The sequence below is a fragment of the Piliocolobus tephrosceles genome, chromosome 16 (assembly GCF_002776525.5).
Source record: "Piliocolobus tephrosceles isolate RC106 chromosome 16, ASM277652v3, whole genome shotgun sequence".
NCBI lineage: Eukaryota > Metazoa > Chordata > Mammalia > Primates > Cercopithecidae > Piliocolobus > Piliocolobus tephrosceles.
Genome location: NC_045449.1, coordinates 9,623,355 through 9,645,442, shown reverse-complemented (window position 1 = coordinate 9,645,442; position 22,088 = coordinate 9,623,355). Strand labels below are relative to the sequence as shown.

General features: G+C 43.6%; 1 protein-coding gene across 3 annotated transcripts in view; it reads right to left on the bottom strand.

The window, feature by feature from the left end:
- USP43 (ubiquitin specific peptidase 43) overlaps positions 1-22,088 on the bottom strand; it is an 84,427-nt gene that overhangs the window by 42,018 nt on the left and 20,321 nt on the right. For 2 of the 3 annotated variants that reach the window (XM_023190895.3, XM_023190896.2), the window contains exons 3-8: positions 21,339-21,442; positions 13,167-13,259; positions 11,260-11,395; positions 7,957-8,092; positions 5,811-5,946; positions 1,483-1,594 (exon numbers count right to left, since the gene is read on the bottom strand). In XM_023190895.3, coding sequence (XP_023046663.1) covers positions 1,483-1,594; positions 5,811-5,946; positions 7,957-8,092; positions 11,260-11,395; positions 13,167-13,259; positions 21,339-21,442 — 717 coding nt within the window. The remainder of the gene's footprint in view (positions 1-1,482; positions 1,595-5,810; positions 5,947-7,956; positions 8,093-11,259; positions 11,396-13,166; positions 13,260-21,338; positions 21,443-22,088) is intronic. The other variant, XM_026456286.1, reaches the window with a different exon arrangement.

Sequence of the window (22,088 nt, the reverse complement as noted above, 5' to 3'; positions counted from 1 at the left end):
CAGAGTGAGAGCCTGTCTCAAAAATAAAATAAAGCTGAAATGACTGCAAAGGTATGGAGGCAAAAGTACAGGTGTGGCCGGGCATGGTGGCTCACACCTATAATCCCAGCACTTTGGGAGGCTGAGGAGGGAGGATCACAAGGTCAAGAGATTGAGACCATCCTGGCCAACATGGTGAAATCCCATCTCTACTAAATATACAAAAATTAGCTGGGCGTGGTGGCGCTCGCCTGTAGTCCTAGCTACTTGGGAGGCTGAAGCAGGATAATCGCTTGAACCTGGGAGGCGGAAGTTGCAGTCAGCCAAGATCACACCACTGTACTCCAGCCTAGTGACGGAGTGAGACTCCATCTCAAAAAAAAAAAAAAAAAAAGTACAGTGTGTGAGCAGGTAAGAGGAAGGACAGCGGAGTTAAATGCTCACATGAAAATGGTTTCATGTATTGCAATAATCAGTAGCATAAGGTTTGGGAGAAGGTAAAGCTCTGACTGGATAGACTGACCTACTTGCAGAGGAGTTTCTAATTTGGGCCCTTTGGTGGATGTGCTCTACAGTACATTGAACAAAATCCTTCAGAGATAAAAGTTGGGACAAATGTAGTGAAGGTTTTTAACAAAGTGTTATTTGGTATAAATCCTAAATCAAACATATGGCTTTTGCTGAGCAGGAAGGAGCATGAATTATGAGGAATTATCTCTGAGATAAGATCTGTGTGTGCTCTGAATAAAAAGCTTTTACTATGGGAATAGGTAGGGGAAAACAGGAATCTGACACAACTGACCTGTCCCTAAAAATTTCAACATCTTCAAGCAACCATCAGAATAGTTTCTGATATTATAGGAGCTAAAAAAAAACAATCAATAGTTCTTAAACATTCTGTTTTTGTTTGGAAACTATCAATCTGAGAATACATAAACAAGGCAAATGTTGTTTTCCTTTGAGTTATCTTAGTTTTTAAAAAATCTGGACAAAATTATTTTAACATCTAGATTTTCATATTTGGACATAATCATTCATTTTAATTTTCCACAGAAATTCTGTCTCAAGTCCTTTGAAATTGTTGATTTAAACATACAGTTGCAATTTATTACAATATGCTATCTTCTAGGAAAAACTATGGAAAGCCATAAACATACAAAATTGGGAATAATAATGTAAATGCTTAGTGAGTGATGGAAAATGTGAAAAAAAAAATTTTGTAATGTAAATGCCATTTTCCCAATGGTGTTTTGAAAGATTTAATAAGAAAAAGCTCTGTCCCCGAAAGGTATTTTATAATGGCACAAAAGTAAAACACTACGGACTATAAGATGGTTACTTCTACTTGCACACAAATCTAAGTCATTTTATAAAACAGTATGAGCACTCTTTAACAGCAAATTCTCCTCTCCTGAGCTACTCTAAATTCCAACCCTCCCAATACACACACCCACACTCACACACACACGCATGCACACACACACACACACACACACCACTGACCTGTACAGGGGCCTCACTCTTCATAAGATGGCGGACCTTGCTGAGGATAGACTGCTGGAGCTGGACCCAGGAAACAGCTCTATCTTCCCTTATCAGGAAGGGCGGCCCAAACCTGAAAATCCAAGGAAATCAGGTTATCCCAGCAAAGGAACAACCAGCAACATCCACCATTCATGAGTGGTTGTTCTACCCCTGGCTTCCTCTCGATAGGATAAGTGACGAGTTAACAGCCAAGCACGAAAACTCAACAGCGAAAAAACAAAGAACCCCATTTGAGAATGGGCAAAGGATCTGAAGAGACGTTTCTCAAAAAAACACACGTAGCCAACAGGCCTGTGAAAAAATGCTCAACGTTACTAATTATCAGGGAAATGCAAGTCAAAACCCCAGTGAGATATCATCTTACCCCAGTTAGGATGGCTATCATCAAAAAGACAAGAAATAACAAATGCTGGTGAGGATATGGAGAAAAGGGAACTCTTATACAGTCTTGGTGGGAAAGGAGACACCGTGGAGAACAGCATGGATGTTCTTCAAAAAACTAAAAATAGAACCACCATATGACCCAGCCATCCTACTACTGGGTATTTACCCAAAGGAAAGATTGTGCACTCCTGTGTTTATTGCAGAGCTGTTCACAATAGCCAAGATTCCAAATCAACCTAAGTGTACATCAGGGATGAATGGAAAAGAAATGAAAAAGGAAACATAATCTATATACATAATGGAATACTATGCACCCATGAAAAAGGAATGAAATCCTGTTGTTTGCGGCAAGATGGATGAGGCTGGAGGACATTATGTTAAGTGAAATAAGTTAGGCACAGAAAGATAAATACTGCATGTACTCACGCGTGTGGAATCTAAAAAAGTTAATGTCATAGAGGTAGAGTAGAATAGTAGTTCTACTAGAGGCTGGGAGGGGCTGGTGGGAGCTAGGAAAAGGTTAGGTAATGAATAAAAATTATAGCTAGATAGGAGAAATAAGCTCTAGTGTTCTACAGCAGTACAGAGTGACTATTGTTCACAATAATTTATTGTATGTTTTCAACAGCTAGAGGATAGGATTTTGAATCTTCCCAACATGAAATGATAAATGTTTGAGGTGATGGCTATGCCAATTATCCTGATTTGATCATTACACACTATATGCATGTATCAAAATATCACTCTGTACCCCATAAATATGTATAATTATGTGTCAATTAAAAATAATGTAAACGGTTTTTAAAGCTAAACACAATCCAAAATTGCCAGAGAACCTTGTAACAAATGGAGACATTGCAATGTAAACAGAGGCCCAGTGATACAAAGCCAGAGAGATACTGCTATGTAAACAGATTACTCCAAATGACCAGATAGCTGGCAAAGTCTCTTCTCCACAGCAGGGAGTAGAGCAAGAGAACCTTGGAGCTAGGGGAAGGCAAGGCAGAGACATAAGTCCAGATGACACAACCGTTGGTTTGGGGTATCGGGAACATTCTCCTCATTGGGGACGGTATCCATGTCCCAACATAGTAAGCGCACAGCAGTGAGCTCATGGTGTACAGGATGCCGGGTCAGGCCGCACCTGCGGGCCCTAACTCTGCTGTGGGTACTCCTGGACGAATCACTAGCCACTCACTGCTTCCTGGCCTCACTGCAGCCTGTGTGAAGACCCAGTGAGGTAAGAATGTGAAACTGTTAAATAAAATTGGCTAAAGCAGAGCACAAGTATGAGGTGATCTGTCTGGACAGGCAAGGGCACTGTGCGTCCATTGTTGTGTGGACAGATCAGTTTACTTAATCCATCCTGTACTGTGCGGCGTTCCAAGTTTTTATTTAAACAATGCTTGCTTATCGCAGGAACTAGATATAACCTTGAACATAACCTTTGAGTGCACAATTATTCCCTTAGGGTAAAGTTCCAGAAGTAGAAAGGCAAGACTAAAGCTCTTTCTTCCCAAATTATCCTCTGAAAAAGCCATACCAATTTACCTGATTTCCCGGACCCTGGCCCAGAATGAGCATTCTCTGCTCATTCATATATGAGCATCACCCTATAGATAATAATAATTATTATTATAATAACATAATTATTAATGTTAAATAATTTCTAAAAATTATTTAACAATCTAAAAGATTAAGAACAGTATTTTGTTATTGCAACCAGAATTTCTTCTACTACAAATGATGCTGAATTTTCTTTTTTTTTTTTTGGAGACAGAGTTTTGCTCTTGTCGCCCAGGCTGGAGTGCAGTGGCACAATCTCAGCTCACCACAACCTCTGCCTCCTGGGTTTAAGCCATTCTCCTGCCTCAGCCTCCCGAGTAGCTGGGATTATAGGAGTGCACCACCACACCTGGCTAATTTTATATTTTTAGTAGAGATAGGGTTTCTCCATTTGTCAGGCTGGTCTCCAACTCCCAACCTCAGCCTTGGCCTTCCAAAGTGCTGGGATTACAGGCGTGAGCCACTGTGCCAGGCTGATGCTGAATATTTTAACCTATGCTTCTATTTCTTCTGTGAACTAATGTTAATCTCTGTGGTTCATTTCACCAAGGGTATTTATCTCCTTAATTTTCGAGAGCTGGGATTTATAGGATGGACATAAATCCTTCGCCTCTCACATGACATAAATATCTTTCCTCATTTGCCCTTTGCCTTTCAAATTTGCTTTTAGTTTAAATTTTTAAATATATTTGAAACATCAGCCTTTTCCTTTACAGCCTCCTGACTTTCAAGTTAAACTAGCCCCCGCTCAAGGACATAAATATTCTCCCATGTTGTCTTTGTTTTTTTAATTTATTTTTTATTTATTAATTTTTTTTTTTTTTTTTTTTTTTTGAGACAGAGTATTGCTCTGTTGCCCAGGCTGGAGTGCAGTGGTGCGATCTCAGCCGACTGCAACATCTGCCTCCTGGGTTCAAGTGATTCTCCTGCCACAGCCTCCCAAGTAGCTGGAACTACAGGTGCACACCACCACCCCTGGCTAATTTTTTGTATTTTTAGTAGAGACAGAGTTTCACTGTGTTAGCCAGGCTGGTCTCGAACTCCTGACCTCGTGATCCACCCACCTCGGCCGTCTTTAAGTTATATTATGGCTTCCTTTTCTAGAATTACCTCTCTAGTCACCCTGAAATCTATACATGTGAATCCATAGCAGGAGTTAAAAGTTGACTATTTAAAATAAAAAGAAACAAAGAAATCAATTAGTCCAATTAGCCCAGCCTTACCTTTGAATAATTCATTCACTCTCTAGTAATATGAAATATACCATAATTCTGAAATTATTAAAATATTATAATACAGGTAGAAGAATATACAATTAAATCAGTCAAACAGAATAGGCCACCTGTCTATAAGTATTTATTGCATGACAAAAATGATATATTTCACATTACTAGAGAGTTAATGAATTACTCAATAAGTAAGTCTGGGCTAATTGATTTTTACAAGCTGAGTTAAATAATATTTTAATTATTAGCATAATCTATCATTTTGTTTTTACCAGTTTCTTATTCAAGATACATTTTAGAAACATTTTATCCATCTAAATATATCTTAATGTAATTCTGTCTTTTAGACACTTTATTGGGGCTATATAAGAAAGCTATCTGTTTTTGTATATTTGTTATATAACCCATCAATTTCCTGAACCCTTTCCTTACTGCCAATCACTTTCCAGTTCTTGGTTTTCTGGACAGACAACCAAATTATCACCTCTATAGCCAGTTTCTTTTAGCACTGCACTGCCTAGGTATTACAATATAGAATAATAGTGGTGAGGGCAGTAAAAATTGTTCCTCCGATTAATAGGAAGGCCTCTGATGTCTGACGGTTAGGAATGACAGTGTGAGCCAAACGCTTAAGGCAGATATTTCTTTTTTTTTTTTTTTTTTTTTTTGAGGCGGAGTCTCACTCTGTCGCCCAGACTGGAGTGCAGTGGCCGGATCTCAGCTCACTGCAAGCTCCGCCTCCTGGGTTTAAGCCATTCTCCTGCCTCAGCCTCCCGAGTAGCTGGGACTACAGGCGCCCGCCACCTCGCCCAGCTAGTTTTTGTATTTTTAGTAGAGACGGGGTTTCACCGTGATAGCCAGGATGGTCTCGATCCCCTGACCTCGTGATCCGCCCGTCTCGGCCTCCCAAAGTGCTGGGATTACAGGCTTGAGCCACCGCGCCCGGCCTAAGGCAGATATTTCTAATCCTCTTAGTCAGAAAGGACCCTACTTCTGGCTCCTACTTGATTAACTTTGGGAATAAATATTTAATTTTACTCTAGACAGGCTCCCAAGCACAGGTCTACAAATCCCAGACACCACATGAAAAAAGAATAAAGTGAAACATACCTGCTAGCCTGCTGCCCTGACCCCACCAAGTTACAGAAGAGGATTAGCACCTTGCTCTCACTGTGGAGAGAGAGGGAGAATCGCTGGCCCTCACGGGCTGCCAGGCGTGGGGAGACCGACAGACCCAGTGGATGAGCTGGAGGAGAGAGAATGACATTTGTTCATATTCCTAAAGGAGCTGCTTTCCTGGGTCAGAGCCTTAGCTTCTCTAGTCCCTCTTTCTCTTTGAGCATCTATTAACCACCAATGGGGGGCCACTAGAGGGTTTTAGGGGAGGAGATAATGAGGTTCATGGCATTTGTGCCATCTGACACCTGGCATACGAACATCAAGAATATGGTAGTGAATTTGCAATTGTGTTCACTCAATAGTTTTTTGTTTGTTTGAGACAGAGTCTCGCTCTGTCCCCCAGGCTGGAGTGCAGTGGTGCAATCTCGGCTCACTGCAAACTCTGCCTTCCAGGTTCAAGTGGTTCTCCTGTCTCAGCCTCTCCAGTAGCTGGGATTGTGGATGTGCGCCACCATGCCCAGCTAATTTTTTTGTATTTTTAGTAGAGATGGGGTTTCACCATGTTGGCCAGGCTCTTCAACTCCTGACCTTAAGTGATCCTCCTGCCTTGACCTCCCAAAGTACTGGGATTTCAGGCGTGAGCCACTGTGCCTGGTCATCACCCTATAGTTTTAAAACAGGAACAAGAATTTAACTAATATTTTTCAAGGCACCCGAAAAATACTCCAAAATAATTTTGGTTGCTTTTATGACTTCATTACAGAGCCCCAGGGTATCCACTCTCTTAGAAAGCCAACAAAAGAAGTATAGAGAGACGGGTGAGCATCTTTACCAATGAGGAAGTAGAGGAATGGGACTATCCTCCATTTGCATCTCAGTTCTGAACTGTTGACTTTCAAGGAAAAGATGTGTCCACCATGACTGAATTTGACAGGAGACCTTGTTTGACTGGGTTGTAACATAGTCAGTGTCAGTTAATGTCTTGTTCTAGATTCCAATGCCCAGCATCTCCCTGTCAACTCAGAGAACTGCGAACATCCAGTTCCTATAGCCTGCTACCTAGGCCGGCTAAAACATGGGGCCAGGGCATAGGAATCATCTGGGCTATAATGTAACACTGGCATAGGGTCCTTTAAATATGGGCCTTCAGGCTGGGCGTGGTGGTTCATGCCTGTAATCCCAGCACTTTCGGAGGCCGAGGCAGGTGGATCATCTGAGGTTAGGAGTTTGAGACCAGCCTGGCCAACACGGTGAAACTCCGTCTCTACCAAAAGTACAAAAATTAGCCGAGCATGGTGGCAGGCATCTGTAGTCCCAGCTACTTGGGAGGCTGAGGCAGGAGAATCACTTGAACCCAGGAGGCGGAGGTTACAATGAGCTGAGATCGTGCCACTGTACTACAGCCTGGGTGACAGAGTGAGAAACCATCTCAAATATATATATATATATATGTCTCTCATATATATATATATATATATGTATATATATGTCTCAAATATATATATATTTATATATGGGTCTTCTTCACTAGCAACTTGGCCAACATGTATCCTGACCTACAAATAAAAAGGACTGTTAGAAATTGACCATGTTAGCCAGTCCATGGAATAGGAAAAACAAGCATTAAGAAGTGGAACTATTTTGTTAAAAAGTCATTTAATAATAAACTCTTTAACCATGTACTGCTCAAATTTGTAGACATTTTACTTCACACACAAACCTTGACCCATAGGAATCCTGACGGCAAAGATGACTCCAGCATTTATACCAAATGGTGGTTCTCAAAGTGTGGTTCCGGGACCAGCAGCATCAGCATCACCTGGGAACTTGGTTAGATGTGCAAACTCTTAGGCCCCACCCTAGGCCACCCAAATCATAAAGTCTGTGGGTAGGGTCCAGAAATCTGCTTTCGCACGCCCTCCAGGTGATTCTGATATTCACTAAGGTTTTGAGAATTCCTGTATTAGCTGAATAATTTTTAATATCAACCATCTGCACACAACAAATGCCAGGGATAATAAGTCTGACTGTTCGAAGTGCTAAAACTGGATGTTTTATGCCTTTGCACCTAAAGAGTATCCTCTGAAACCTGTAACTCATCATAGCCAAATAAAATTGTGCAAAGCACCTGTTATACCTGAGAGAGTCCCCTGGCTGGGTGAGGGAGGAACTTGAAAGGCATACACGTTATCTCCCTCTGCGATAGTATTCAGGTCCTCTTCATCAAAGAAAGACCGCTGGAATCCACTGGGATACAGTTCAACTAAGATCACCTGAAATGAGAAAGATCATTTTCCCTCTTGATTTCTGAAAGAGAAATCAACAGATAAGAAATCTAAAAGTGACTGATAGTCAACACCCATTTTCACCCTTTCCTTCCTTCTAATTGGCTACTTATTTTCAGTAGTAAGGCATAGCAGATATAACAATTAGATTGTCCGCAGACATCTCAAGTACGACAAAAATAAAGAAACTAAAAAAAAAAAAAAAAAAAATCTAAGTTTTACACCCAGCTAAATAAGCACACAAAAATGACAACAAAATAAAGCCCTCCTCATGTGAACAAAAAGTGTTTACTACAGAGTGAAAGAATTTCTGAATAGGTTTACTAACCTTTTTCACATGATTGCATACATAAAAAAATATTTTTACCAAACTTTGAAGTAAATAGGAGATGGTTTGGTAGCAGAGTAGAGAGGTGACTACTGTGGTAGCCCTGACTGCCCTAGACCCAACTCTGCTACCCCGAGGGCTGAAGAAATCAATATCTCAGCACACATAACCTATTCAAGGTACACTGCCTGGGAAGTTCTCTTTAAAAAGATGCATTTCAGGGCTGAACACAGTGGCTCATGCCTATAATCCCAACACTTTGGGAGGCTGAGGAGGGAGGGTCACTTGAACCCAGGAGTTCAAGACCAGCCTGGGCAACATAGCAGGACCCCATCTCTACACAATTTTTATTTTTTAAATTAGCCAGGCATGGTGGCATGAGCCTGCAGTCCCAGCTACTCAGGAGGCTGAGGTGGGAGGATCCCTTGAGCCCAGGAGTTCAAGGCTGCAGTAAGTTATGATCACCCTCCTGTATACCAGCCTGGCCAACAGAGGAAAATCCTGTCATTCATTCATTCATTTATTCATTCATTCATAAATAAATACATCGATTTCAGGATTTACAAACCTGAATCAAAGGCAAAACTTGAGTTGTAGGAAGAAATGATGAACCAAAGAAAATGGCAAACATTGGCAAAGGTAAATATTATCGACTATATAAAGCTAAAATAATAACTATTACTACTATTACAGTTGGAGGTAGAGAAGGGATTAAAATACTGGACAATAATATCTAAATCAAAAAGGTATAAGGGGATTTAATGCTCCACCAAGATCCTTGTGTTACATGGGAAGATTAACATTAGACTAGTAATTATGCAAGTTGACATTTTAATAACCACTGAAAGAATGGAAATATAATGTGTATGTACTTCATCCCAGAAGAGACAAAATAAAGAAAAATTGTTCAATCTAAAAGAATCATCTTCTAAAAAGAAGAAGACTGTTCAATCTAAAAATTGGGGGTGAGGGGGCAATACAAAATAGAAAAACAGGGTAAGTAGCATAAGATGACATAAATAAATCCAAATACAGGCCGGGCATGGTGGCTCACACCTGTAATCCCAAGACTTTGGGAGGTTGAGGTGGGCAGATCACGAGGTCAAGAGATCGAGACCATCCTGGCCAACACGGTGAAACCCTGTCTCTACTAAAAACACAAAAAATTAGCCAGGCGTGGTGGCAGGCGCCTGTAGTTCCAGCTACTCGGGAGGCTGAGGCAGGAGAATCACTTGAACCTGGGAGGTGGAGGTTGCAGTGAGCTGAGATCGTGCCACTGCACTCCAGCCTGGTGACAGAGTGAGACTCCGTCAATAATAATAATAATAATAATAATAATAATAATAATAATAATAATAGAAAAATAAATCCAAATACATATATCTATGATTTTAGATAATATAAATGCAATACACTTGCCAGCTAAAGAAAACAAAACATCAAAACAGATGACTTTAAATTTTAGTGGAAATGCTCACCCCGCACTGGCATCCCCAAGTGATTCTCATCTCCCTGAACCAACACATCACACCTCTCAAATTCCTGCCGGATTTTTCATGCTCTTAATTATTCAAACGCTCCCTCTCATAGGCTTCTCCCTTTTGATCTTTTCTTACGGCCACTTTCTCCCCAGGACTCTCACCCAGTGTCCCCATCTCTCTCCATCTCTTTCAGTAACTCCCCATAGTGCCCTTTAGAGTTTACAAAGCAAGATACACACATTTCCGCCGCGACCTGCGAGAGTCATAAATATTCTAGGAGGCGGCGAGAGAGGTCAGAGGGATTGGCTGGGCAGGGGCAGAAAGGAGCCCACTGGGGTGATGGAGGGGCTGTGGAGGTTATAAGAATATAGCTATGAATGTAGAGAAAGCCAGCAAAGCACAATCTTCAGGTAGGTAGACGTTATTGTATGCGTGGCAGGTCTTCCCAACAAGGTTAAAAATATTTTTTGATTTGAAAAAAATCTCATGAGATAGTCAGGGAAGTGTCAATTTTCCATTTCACAGTTAAGGAGACAGAGTCAATCGTGTACTGTGTCCAGGGTTAGAAACCTAGGGAGCTGCTGAATCACCCTGAGGGCTGCTCCGATCCCGCCACGTGGCTTGGCGCCACCATGGCCTCCTCCCTATTCCTCATGAGGGCCCCTCCAGGCACCGTGAATCCAATCCCTTTACCAAGACTCATTTGAAAAGAAAACAAGTAGAACACAGCCATCCCAGCTTCCCCCAGATGTTCTCTCTCACGTCACACATCCTCAGTTCTCTCAGCAGGTCCTCCTGTTTCATTCACCGTTCCTTTAGTGTCCTGGTTTATACTCCCAAGACTGAAAATATACAGTGGTGACTTGGGCTATGAAGTCAAACCATCGAAATCCAAATCCTGGCTCAGCCACTTACCAGCTAGTGACGTTGGGCAAGTCACTTAACCTCTCAGGGCTTCTTTATTCCCCATTAGTAAGATGAGGATAATTGTAATGTCTACTTCACAGGACACCTGTGATTAAACCAGGCATGAATAGAAAGGTCACAGAACAGTGCCTCACACTTAGTAAGCACTACCTAGGGGTAGCTATTGTTGGAATTATTATGATCATAATTGTCATCGCCTTCTTGGAAGGCAAAGGTGTTCTTTTCTGGTCATTCTGTGTCAATTCAGGGAGAAGTCAAGGCCCAGTCATCCCAGATGCCAGGTACTACTAATCAAACAGAAACCCATGAGTCATGCTGGAGTCACCTGGGAACCACAAATTGGCCTAAACAGCCTAGACAGCTGGCTCACTTAGCATTCTGTCATCCAGTGACCAGGCCCCAGTGCAATTCTATCACACCTCATCTGCAGGGACGCCTCCTTCCTCTGCAACCATCCTCCTCAGGACTGCCACTGTGCTGAGGATTGGCACGGCCAGGCCAACCCGCAGGAACCGCTGGCTCTTAGAGGGGAAGACCAAGGTGACACTCAAGAACCTGGAAAACAGGAAAGGGCAACACCCTTAAAGGACTGACACGAACTGTGAACGACATTGTTGATGATGGATCAAGGCTGGGCGCGGTGGCTCACACCTGTAATCCTAGCACTTTGGGAAGCTGAGGTGGCTGGATCACCTGAGGTCCAGAGTTTGAGACTAGCCTGGCCAGCATGGTGAAACCCCGTCTCTACCAAAAGTACAAACAAATTAGCTGAGTGTGGTGGTGGGTGCCTGTAATCTCAGTTGCTTGGGAGGCTGAGGCAGGAGAATCGCTTGAACCTGGGAGGTGGGGGTTGCAGTGAGCAGAGATGGCACCACTGCATTCCAGCCTGGGTGACAGAGCGAGACTCCACCTCAAAAAAAAAAAAAAAAAGAAAGATAATGGATCAAGTTCAGCACGTAGTTAATCTCTACTTCCTGGTTGTGTCCCTGTACTTGGTACATTGTCACCAGGTGGCAGGGTAGAGCCAAATCTTCTAAACTACTTTTCCAGAGAGTTGGGGGGAAAAAAAGTATTTGATTAAGAATCACCATAGAGATGTCCGATCTCAAGGCTCTAGTTGTTAAATAGATAAGCTTAAACAAAAACAAACTCCACAGTTTGAAAATTAAAGCAGTCAAGTGTTTTTTTCAGTACAAATCAACACTACTGATGACATTCTCCTTAATGAGAGTCTCCTTTCTTTGGAAATCTTCGCTTCTCCTTCCCACCAGTATATGAAGGCCCACTCTTGCAGCCACTGTTTCTCTTGATCTGTACTCCACTAACTGCCCAAGTCACACAGGTAATTAATTAATAGAGCTGGGATTCGAACCTGGGCCATCTGGCTCCTGAGTCAATGGTCTTAACCCCTGTGCTGTGCTGTGTCAGGCTGGGAGTCTTAGATCATCACATTTATAAGTTGACATTATCTGATGGTGTCACTGATGATAGACAGCATAAGCCATATTCTAGTATAAGCCAATAATTACATTTGTAGTGCAGAATATCAGCAGCACAGGATTTTAGAGCAGAAAGGGAGACTGAGTTGCTGAGGAAGGCCTTCTGAAGATGTCATGTCTTCAGCTGCATCCCAAAGGCAGGAGATGTCAACAGGCACAGGGTAAGAGAAATGGCACTTCAGGAGGTGGGGAACATAAAGAGGAAATGCCTCTGTTCCAATGCCAGAAAAGACAGCCCACATAGGAGCTCACCCACATGCCAGGACACCGACATTGGCCATTTGCCTTCCTGGTCGCTGCGAAGGTGTGGGCTTACTTTTACAGAACTCGGCCCATGGTGCCTGTTACCCAGCCCTACCTCCACTTTTCTTTGTCACTCATCTTCCCCAAACAACCCTTTTCCTCTTTCTTTGCTTCTGAAAGATATCTTTTTCCTACACCTTCCCAAAGAAGAAAATAGATTTTTGAAATTGAAATAAAGCTCGGGGGAAAAAAAAAAAGCAGGTGGCCACAGATTTTCTCTAGTTTGCCTCCGTGTGACCAAGTGAGACCAATGGGTCCGTGCCAGCTTCTGAATGGGCCACAGACCTAAGTCTGGCAATTGTGCCAAACATTCATAATTCCTTCCTCAGCTAGAGAAGGGACACAGTAACCTTTTACTCTGTCAATTTCAATAGTTGAATGTCATCCAGCTATAGGGCTGGTTTCCAGAGAAATGCTGGCTGAGAAGCAAAGGAGAGAAAATGGCAGGTGTGAGGCCAGAAGGTTCCCCTTAATGAGTAAGGATGGAAGTCAAGTTCACTGGGCAAGCCGCAACACTCACGTACCTCGTCTGGCGCAAGGGGATAGGTAGGGACACACACAGGAAAGGATCAAAGGTGTTGCTCTGTTTCAGGCAGTGGGGACAAGTCAAGGAAGATCTGTGAGGGTGAAGAACAGAGGCGAACGTTTAATCACACGTAAACAACTTGGCGGTAAAATTCAATACAGAATTACCCTTGCATTTCCACTCCCAGTGATTCCACTCCTAGGTACATACCCAGAATTGAAAACAGGTGTTTAAATACTTGTATACAAGTGTTCATAGCTGCTCCATTCACGATAGTTAAGATGGGAACAATCCAGCTATCCATCAACAGACAAATGGGTAAACAGAATATGGTACATCCACATAGTGAAATACAACTCAGCCATAGAAAGGAATGAACCCTGGTCCATACTACAGTGTGGATGAACCTTGAAAACAGTAAGCTCCATGAAAGCAGCCAGATATGGAGGGGCACATATTGCATGATCCCGCTTATATGAAGTATCCAGAAAAGGTAATGCCATAGACACAGAAAGCAAATTGGTGGTTGCCAGGAGCTGAGGGAAGGGAGGATGAGGCTGACTACTTACTGGGTACCAGGTTTTATTTTGGGGTGATGAAATGTTTAGGAACTAGGAGGTGGTAGCTGCACAACACTGTGAATGTACATGTCACTGAATTGTATGTTTTAGAGTGTTTATGTTACAGGACTTTCACCTCCACTTTTTTTAAAACGGAAAAGAAACTTTAGGACACCTATAAATGCACTGAGTATGGGAGGGGAAGCTGTAACCCGTCCCTGCCATACAAACCCAGCATGCCAACTTCCAGGCTGAAGGGATCTCAGGGCCATCTCTTCCCCTGCTTGTCAGCCTCACTGTGCCCCGGAACCACAGGAAGCTTTTTAAAAAAATTCCAATGTCCAGGCCCCACTCCCAGAGATTCTGTTTCAAGGTGGGTAGAGAGGGGTCTGGACATCAAAATCTTTCTAAAATCCTGAGAGCTTTTAAGCTCCCCAAATGACGCTAGTGTTCACCCGTAGTAGAGAACCACTGACATTGCCCACCCTCCTTACTGTACAGAAGAAGAAACAACAAGAAGTCGCTCCTTAAAGTAACAACTAACATTGCAATAGCATTTGCTAAGAATCAAGCATCATTCTGAGCACTGAGCATAGATGAACCCATTTACCACCCATAGCAACTGATATTATGCCCATTGTACAGAAGAGAAATCTGAAGCACAGCGAGGTTAAGTAATCTACTGAAGAACACACGGCTCTTAAGAAAGAAAGCTAGGCTCGGTTTCCCGACTCCATGCTCATATCATTCCTGTGTTCTTTAGTAGAAATCAGTGAGGTATCAATTGGTTCAGAGTAGATATATATAATGTTCATTTATATTCTTTCAACTCTTTTAAACTTAATACTCCCTTACATTAAAATGGATCTCTGAAAATGAAATGCAACTTTTTTTTTTTTTTTTTTGAGACGGAGTCTCACACTGTCACCCGGGCTGGAGTGCAATGGCGTGATCTCAGCTCACTGCAACCTCCGCCTTTCGGGTTCAAGCGATTCTCCCTACTCAGCCTCCTGAGTAGCTGGGATTACAGGTGCCCGCCACCACGTCCAGCTAATTTTTTGGTTTTTTTTCAGTAGAGATGGGGTTTCGCTATGTTGGCCAGGCTGGTCTCGAACTCCTGACCTCATGATCCACCCACCTCAGCCTCCCAAAGTGCTGGGATTATAGGCGTGAGCCACTGTGCCCGGGTGAAATGCAACTTTTATATTCCACATGTACGTACCAATTCTCTTTCTCCTATCATATGATGCAAGGGATTTCTCTGCATGCTACATTACTAATCCTAAAAATCTACATTAACTTCTCTGAGGACACAGAACAAGACCGCCCTGGCAGTCTGACTCTGAAGTCCATACTCTTAGCACTGTATGACATTACCGGGATAAGTCAGCAAGTAAGCCAAAGCTGGTATCAGAACAGGTTTCCTGAGTCCTTGTGGAAAGTGTCCATCTTGTTTGATTGGTTTTCCACTGAGCAGACAAATAGGAAAATCCAGGGACAAACAGGAACATAAAGGGGAGGGTGCCGCCTGAGGCAATCCTGGGTGATCTGTCCATTACAAGTCAGTTATCTTGGATACAACTTATCAGACCATCAACCTGATTATAGAAAACAGGCCCCAGTACTGGACATTCCATCGCTCCTGCTGCCTCAGGTCATTTGCCTTTGGGAGACCCATGGTAGTGTTTTTGTTGAAAGCACTGTATCAGACAGTGAGTACCAGCCAGCCAGAAACCCAACGTTTCTGGGGTCTCCTCTGCCACTGCATCTCTCCTCCAGTCCTTCTCCACCTCTGTCCATCACATACCTAGGCAAAAAATTGGCCTGAAGGATATACTTGGGTCATTGGGAAATCCCCAAATTCCCATTTCACAAGTATATAAACCAATGAGAGAGAATGTTTCTCATTGACGTCTTCATGTTTTTCAGTCTACTAAAACTATGCCGGGTTGCATTTTTCTTGAAGCATTGCAACATATGAAACTGGTTCAGGAATATGACTTTTACATTGAGCCACCAACTGCTATCTGCTAGCAAGTGATGAGTGGTTTGTAGAAAAACAAATAGAATGGGCCAATTTTATATTGAAAGAATGAAAATGGGCCGGGTGCAGTGGTTCATGCCTGGAATCCCAGCACTTTGGGAGGCCGAGGCGGGCGATCACCCGAGGTCAGGAGCTTGAGACCAACCTGGTCAACATGGTGAAACCCCATCTCTACTAAAATTACAAAAATTAGACAGACGTGGTGGCGGGTGCCTATAATCCCAGCTACTTGGGAAGCTGAGGCAGGAGAATCGCTTGCACCCGGGAGGTGGAGGTTGCAGTTGCAGTGAGCTGAGATCGTGCCATTGCACTACAGCCTGGGCGACAAAAGCAAAACTCCGTCTCAAAAAAATAAAAATAAAATAAAATAAAAAATGAAAAAGTATAATGTTTTCATAATAAACTATAGGAAAGATGTGAAATATATCCATGTATCAAAGGTTGAGAAATGAGGACAGACTGATGTGACCAGCATCTGGAAGAAGATGGAGAGGCAGCTTCACTTTTACAAAAAGCTCTGGCCACGTCACCAGGCTACAGCAATATACCCCAAATGTGGCCTGACAGATGCCTCCGTTCTCCCTATTCGCTCCAGGACATTCACAGTCCTGCCCTGTTGTCTCGCAAGCGCACTCACGGGGAAAAGGAACAGAAAATCACCCCACTGCCTTTCGATGTTCACAGGCCCATTTCCCTAAGTTATTCATTCTCCTTGTCAAATTGCTTCTGTTACAAAGCTAACCCTGTCAGTGCTACTAAAACTCAGGGCTGCGGTTTGCTTTTCTACCTGCTACAAATGCCCACCAATGAGCCGTAGGCTTTGCCCCTGAATTTCTTGTCACTCTGCCCTTTAACTGCTGCCAAATACACACACATCTTTCACCTCAAACCCAGTCCACTTTACTGCTCACTCGACAGTGGATCTGATGTCTACGCAAACAGCAATAATTATGCCAATACATAAGCAAGATCTCACCTTTCGGAGATCTGTTCTGAGGAAGCCTTCAAAAAGATCCTTAGACTTTCTGTGGATAAAGGCTATGAAGGACATGAAGAACTTGTGCACACACACACACAGACACACTTCTCCAGCCAAAACTCCAACACAGCCACAATCGTTGGTTGTTAGACTTGCAGACATTCTTAGACTGTGATGATAATCACATAGAATAACTAAATATCTTTGCTATAGTCCAGGATCTTCCACACTGAAGGTTCCTCTTCTCTCCCCCAACCAAAGTCAACAACTCAGCCCCTTAAAAGGGGTTTAAGGGAAGATGCCTCTGAATTAACCCATAATAACACATCCATCTCTCAATTACATCAAGAAGGCTGATGCCATCCCAGGCAAGCCCTCCCCAAGGAGAGGAAGCCAGGAGAGAGTCAGGGACAGCAGGAGCCGCCAGCCAGGCACTGTCGCTACTGACCACTGCAGAAAGCCGCCTCTCAGACCTCAGGGCATCCCTGACGACACCTTGTCTTTATCAGCAGGCACAAAGCAGGCATTTTCAGCCACTGCCAGTTCATCTTTAGCGTGAACACCTCACCTCTTACTCATCGTGCTATAGGAAAAATACCCAAAGGGCACTGATGGTCCATAATATCCAATCAGCTCAAATGTCACTTCCTCGGAAGTCCTCCCCACCCCCGATTCATCCCACGCCAAGTCAGGCACATACTTCAAAGCACCCTCGATTTTTCCTCTGAAGCACTCACCAGTTATAATCATAGAAAAACCCAAGAGTCACCGTAAATCCTAGATTCTCATCTCTCCCTTAGTCCCTCTACCCCTCACCACGTTAGCAAGACTGGGGTGAGGGGTTAGGGGTAGAGGGACTAATGGAAAGATGCTGACTCTCCATCCAAAAACATACTCCAAACCCCTCCACTTCCCTCCATCTCTACCGCCACCTCTGCCGTTCCAACCACCATTGCTCTCCCGCTGGGACCACAGTGGCAACACCAACTGTTGCTCCTGCCTCCTCTCGCCTCCCTGCATTGCTCGTAAAAAGCAGTTGCCTCTGGGCCGGGTGCAGTGGCTCATGCCTGTAATCCCAGCACTTTGGGAGGCCGAGGCAGGTGTATCACTAGAGGTCAGGAGTTCAAGACCAGCCCGGCCAGCATGATGAAACCCCATCTCTACTAAAAATACAAAAATGTGCTCGGCATGGTGGCGCATGCCTGTAGTCCCAGCTACTTGAGAGGCCAAGGCAGGAGAATGGCTTGAACCTGGGAAGCAGGGGTTGCAATGAGCTGAGATCATGCTACTGCACTCTAGCCTGGGTGACAGCATGAGATTCTGTCTCAAAAAAAAAAAAAAAGCAGTCACTTCTGAAACTGATGAACTAGATCACTCCCTCCTTTAACTCTGCACTGTCTTCCTGTGTCCTTGAGACTAAAACCCGCACACTTGGACTGAAAACCTGCCCTACCAGGTCCCCACCCACCTCTCCAGCCCATCTCCAGTGCATGCTTATAATCCCAGCTACTCTATTCCTTGGCAGGTACCCTGGGCTTTCCATTCCTTGAACTTGCCAGGATTATTCCCACTTCTGGCTCTTAGCCTGTGCTGTGCCCTCTGCCTGGAATACTCTGTCCCCAGTTATTAAAATGGTAGACTCCTTGTCACTCTGTTTTCAGCTCCACCATCCCTCCAAAAAGAAGCCTTCCCTGCCTGCCTGGTGGAATGTTGGCCACTCCCCCACCTCCCGAGTGACTCCTTATCTTTCTGCTGATGGCTGTCACAGGTTGTTGTTTACTTGTACATTATCTAACACTCCCCCGGGTAGAATGTGAGCTCCCTGAGAATGGACTGAGTCTTGTTCACCTCACCTATAAGACAACCCAGCACACAGCAGGGCATGAATGAAATATCTAAAGAATCAACAAGGATTCAGCCGGGAGTTCTACTCCTCATGGTAACTGCTGGACCAAGCACATTAGCAGGCACTTGAATATTTGAAAGAACGAAAAAGAGTATGGGGACGAGAGGGGAACTGAACAGAGAAATAGGTGAATGAATTGTACAAGGACACAGATGAATTCGACCTGCTGGCGATGATCGGTGATCCCTCCCCCTCTCTAACACACCTTCACCTTATACGCCCCTTTTCCTTGTTCTAAATGTTCTTCTTTCTCTTCCTCTATGCTTTTCCTCTGTCTCCTTATTTTTGGTTCTAGCACCCTCTGCGTTGGGCACCTGAAGATAAGACAGATGCCCGGTCGAGCGCGGTGGCTCACGCCTGTAATTCCAACACTTTGGGAACCAAGGCAGGTAGATCACAAGGTCAGGAGTTCGAGACCAGCCTGACCAACATGGTGAAACCCCGTCGCTAATGAAAATTAAAAAAAAAAAAAAATTAGCCAGCGTGGTGGCGCACACCTGTAATCCCAGCTACTCAGGAGGTTGAGGCAGGAAAATCACTTGAACCCGGGAAGTGGAGGCTGCAGTGAGCCAAGATCATGCCATTGCACTCCAGCCGGGGCATCAGAGGGACAGTCTGTCTCAAAAAAAAAAAAAAAAAAAAAACCAGATAAAACAGGTGCCCTACAAGTGGCTTTCATGGCCAGTAGTTTTCAAGGCTGGTGACCACAAAATCTGTTTCCTCTCTGCATACCTCCTCCTGGAGAGTAACCACATCCCTCAGGAAATGAGAAAGGCTTTCTTCAGGCATGACAGAGAAATCTGAGCTCAAGGGGTGCGATCCTCTTTACTCTGTATGCTAAACAACAGCAAACAGGAACGGAGAGCCCACAGTCATCTCGGCTGTTTCGTCAGGGTCCCCATCCCTGGTGAGGCAGAGAGTGACAGAACTTGTCAAGTGCTATAGATTTTTCTTCACCAGTAGAAAGCAGCTTAGTTTCAAAGACCATTTGGTCTTCCTAAATAATCAACCTCTAAAGACAGTAATTATACCCCATTTATCTTTTCAGTGGTTATTGAATAGAACAGGAATCCTAAATCAGGATAGTTTCCGGGTAGTTTTAAGTGACCTCTTGCTGTGCAAACACAAAGAATACACGTCCCCAAAAAGTATGGAAGTAAATGGCTCTAAGTAAGGAAATTCTAGAAGACAGAATAATTATTTCCTTGTTTGAAGATAAGTCAATAAGAGAAGAAAACCACCTGGAGACCTCCAAAAAAACAACGTAAAGGGAATATTATCCAGACGACTCAGAGAAAAGCACAGCTTTGAAATGATTGACTGCAACATCCAGAAGAAAAATACAAAAAACTATTTTTGGTATCCATAACAGAGAACAGAGTTTCTGTGAAACTGAAGGAGCAGCAGATAATCACAATGAATGGACAGAGTTAGCTGGAAAAACAATGGAAGAATTGCAAAGAAAGCAAAAAGGCAGGACTTGTGCTTTAAAGATATTTCAGCGGACAAATCCTGGTTCTGCCACTTATCATATGTCCGTAGAAAAAGCCCAACCTCCCAGATGTTAATACTCACCCCCTGAGACTTTTTGTAAGGCTTAAAATATATGTAGACACATACACATAGAAACATATACATGAATACATACATTGGCAACACACAGACACACACACACACATAGGCAAGCATCTTAGAGGTGGCTCTTTGTAACCAATGACTTCCTCGTCTAAATCCTGCCTGCTGTGCTCATTCCCACCTTTAAGCTTGCATTTGTTCTTGTTGAATATCTTCCTACCCATTCGTACTTCTACTCATCCTGCAGAGGCCAACAAAAGGCACACTTCCTCTGAGAAGCCCATGGGGTTTTCTCCCCTCTCTGACCTTTCACTGCTGCTGTCAGTGCTTTCACTGAACAGTATAATATTGAAACTATTCTGCCTTGTATGAGTCTCTGCACTTTCATATAAAAAAAGCTCAAAAAGAACACATACTTTCTGAAGTCAAAGGCGGCATACTTTTTTTATTGTTTGTTTATTTACTTATTTTTTTGAGACAGGGTCTCACTCTGTTGCCCAGGCTGGAGTACAGTGGTGCGATCACAGATCACTGTACTCCAGCCTCGATCACAGCCTCGACCTCCTGGGCCCCAGCAATCCTCCTTTCTCAGCCTCCCGAGTAGGTGGGACCACAGGCACGTGCCACATCCAGCTAAGATTTTTTTTTTTTTTTTTTTTGGTACAGATGGGGTCTCTCTATGTGGCCCAGGCTGTATATATATTTTTATATCCTCCATAATGCTTGGAACTCTTGAGCTCAGAATGACTTGTTAAGTTGGGCTCTCTGGAGAGAGAACAAACAGGAAGGGTCTCTCCAACTTCAGAGTGATTGCTTGCTAGTGAGATCCCAGCTCACATTTACCTTCTATAGAATCACCCTCTTTTCACCCCTCCTTCAAGTAAGGTGGAGGGCCCAGGAGCCAAGAAGAAGGAAAAGAAGAAATACTAAAGGTCAGAGACAACAGGAGTGCGTGCTTAGTCAGGATTTATAATGGGAGAGAGAAGGGTGTTTGTGCTTTTGTTGTTCTGAAATCTCAGGGTAAATCTGGTGATGGGAGACTGGTTACCAGGAATTGAGTTTGCAGAGCCTTTGGGTGATACATTCTAAACACATCCCCGTCTTACCTATATTGTGCTTGAAAGTGGCTTTGCACAAAGCTTTGACCTAGAGGAAGCTGAGCTGATGGTGACAGGCAGTTCTCAGAGGTTTTATTGGCTTCAGGTGGAAGCTGCAAAGAAATGAGGAAAGGAAGCCAGATTAGATACACCTCTCGTCACTCAACTGCTTCCAGACCACCGAGCCCATGCTTCCTCCTGGGCCCACATCATCCCTTTCTGGGCTTCTGCAGAGTCTCAACCTTCAGTGCTGCCTTTACCATAACTCAAGTCTCTTTCAATCCCCTGACCTCCCAAATTCTCTGGGACAAGAAATGTGTGTGTGTTAAAAGAGCAAACCTGAGCCTGAACCTTGGCGGATTCTCCTCATTCTCATCAGCCTCACCTGTTCCCCCTGGATGGACGGTCCTGTGCATTATCTCTGTCCCACTCGGCTTCAATGTCTAGGTGCCTCTTGTATATTTCACGGGGTGGGCTTGCCATCACCTCAAATGCATCCACACCAAATGTCTCCACCTTCCACCTGCCTGCTAAATCATTCCTGCCCACATTTTCCAAGGAGCCAGTTTCACATAAGTATTCTCTTTTGCAGGCAAATGAGTCTTTTAGTTTTTCAATTTGGTGCACAAGCTTCCTTCACTCCGTTCATCAGTACTTGTGTCCTTTACATTCCCCTTGCGTTTGTTTCCTGTGGCTGCGATAGCAAATTATCACAAACTGGGGGCTGTAAACAATAGCTTATTCTCTCACAGTTCTCAT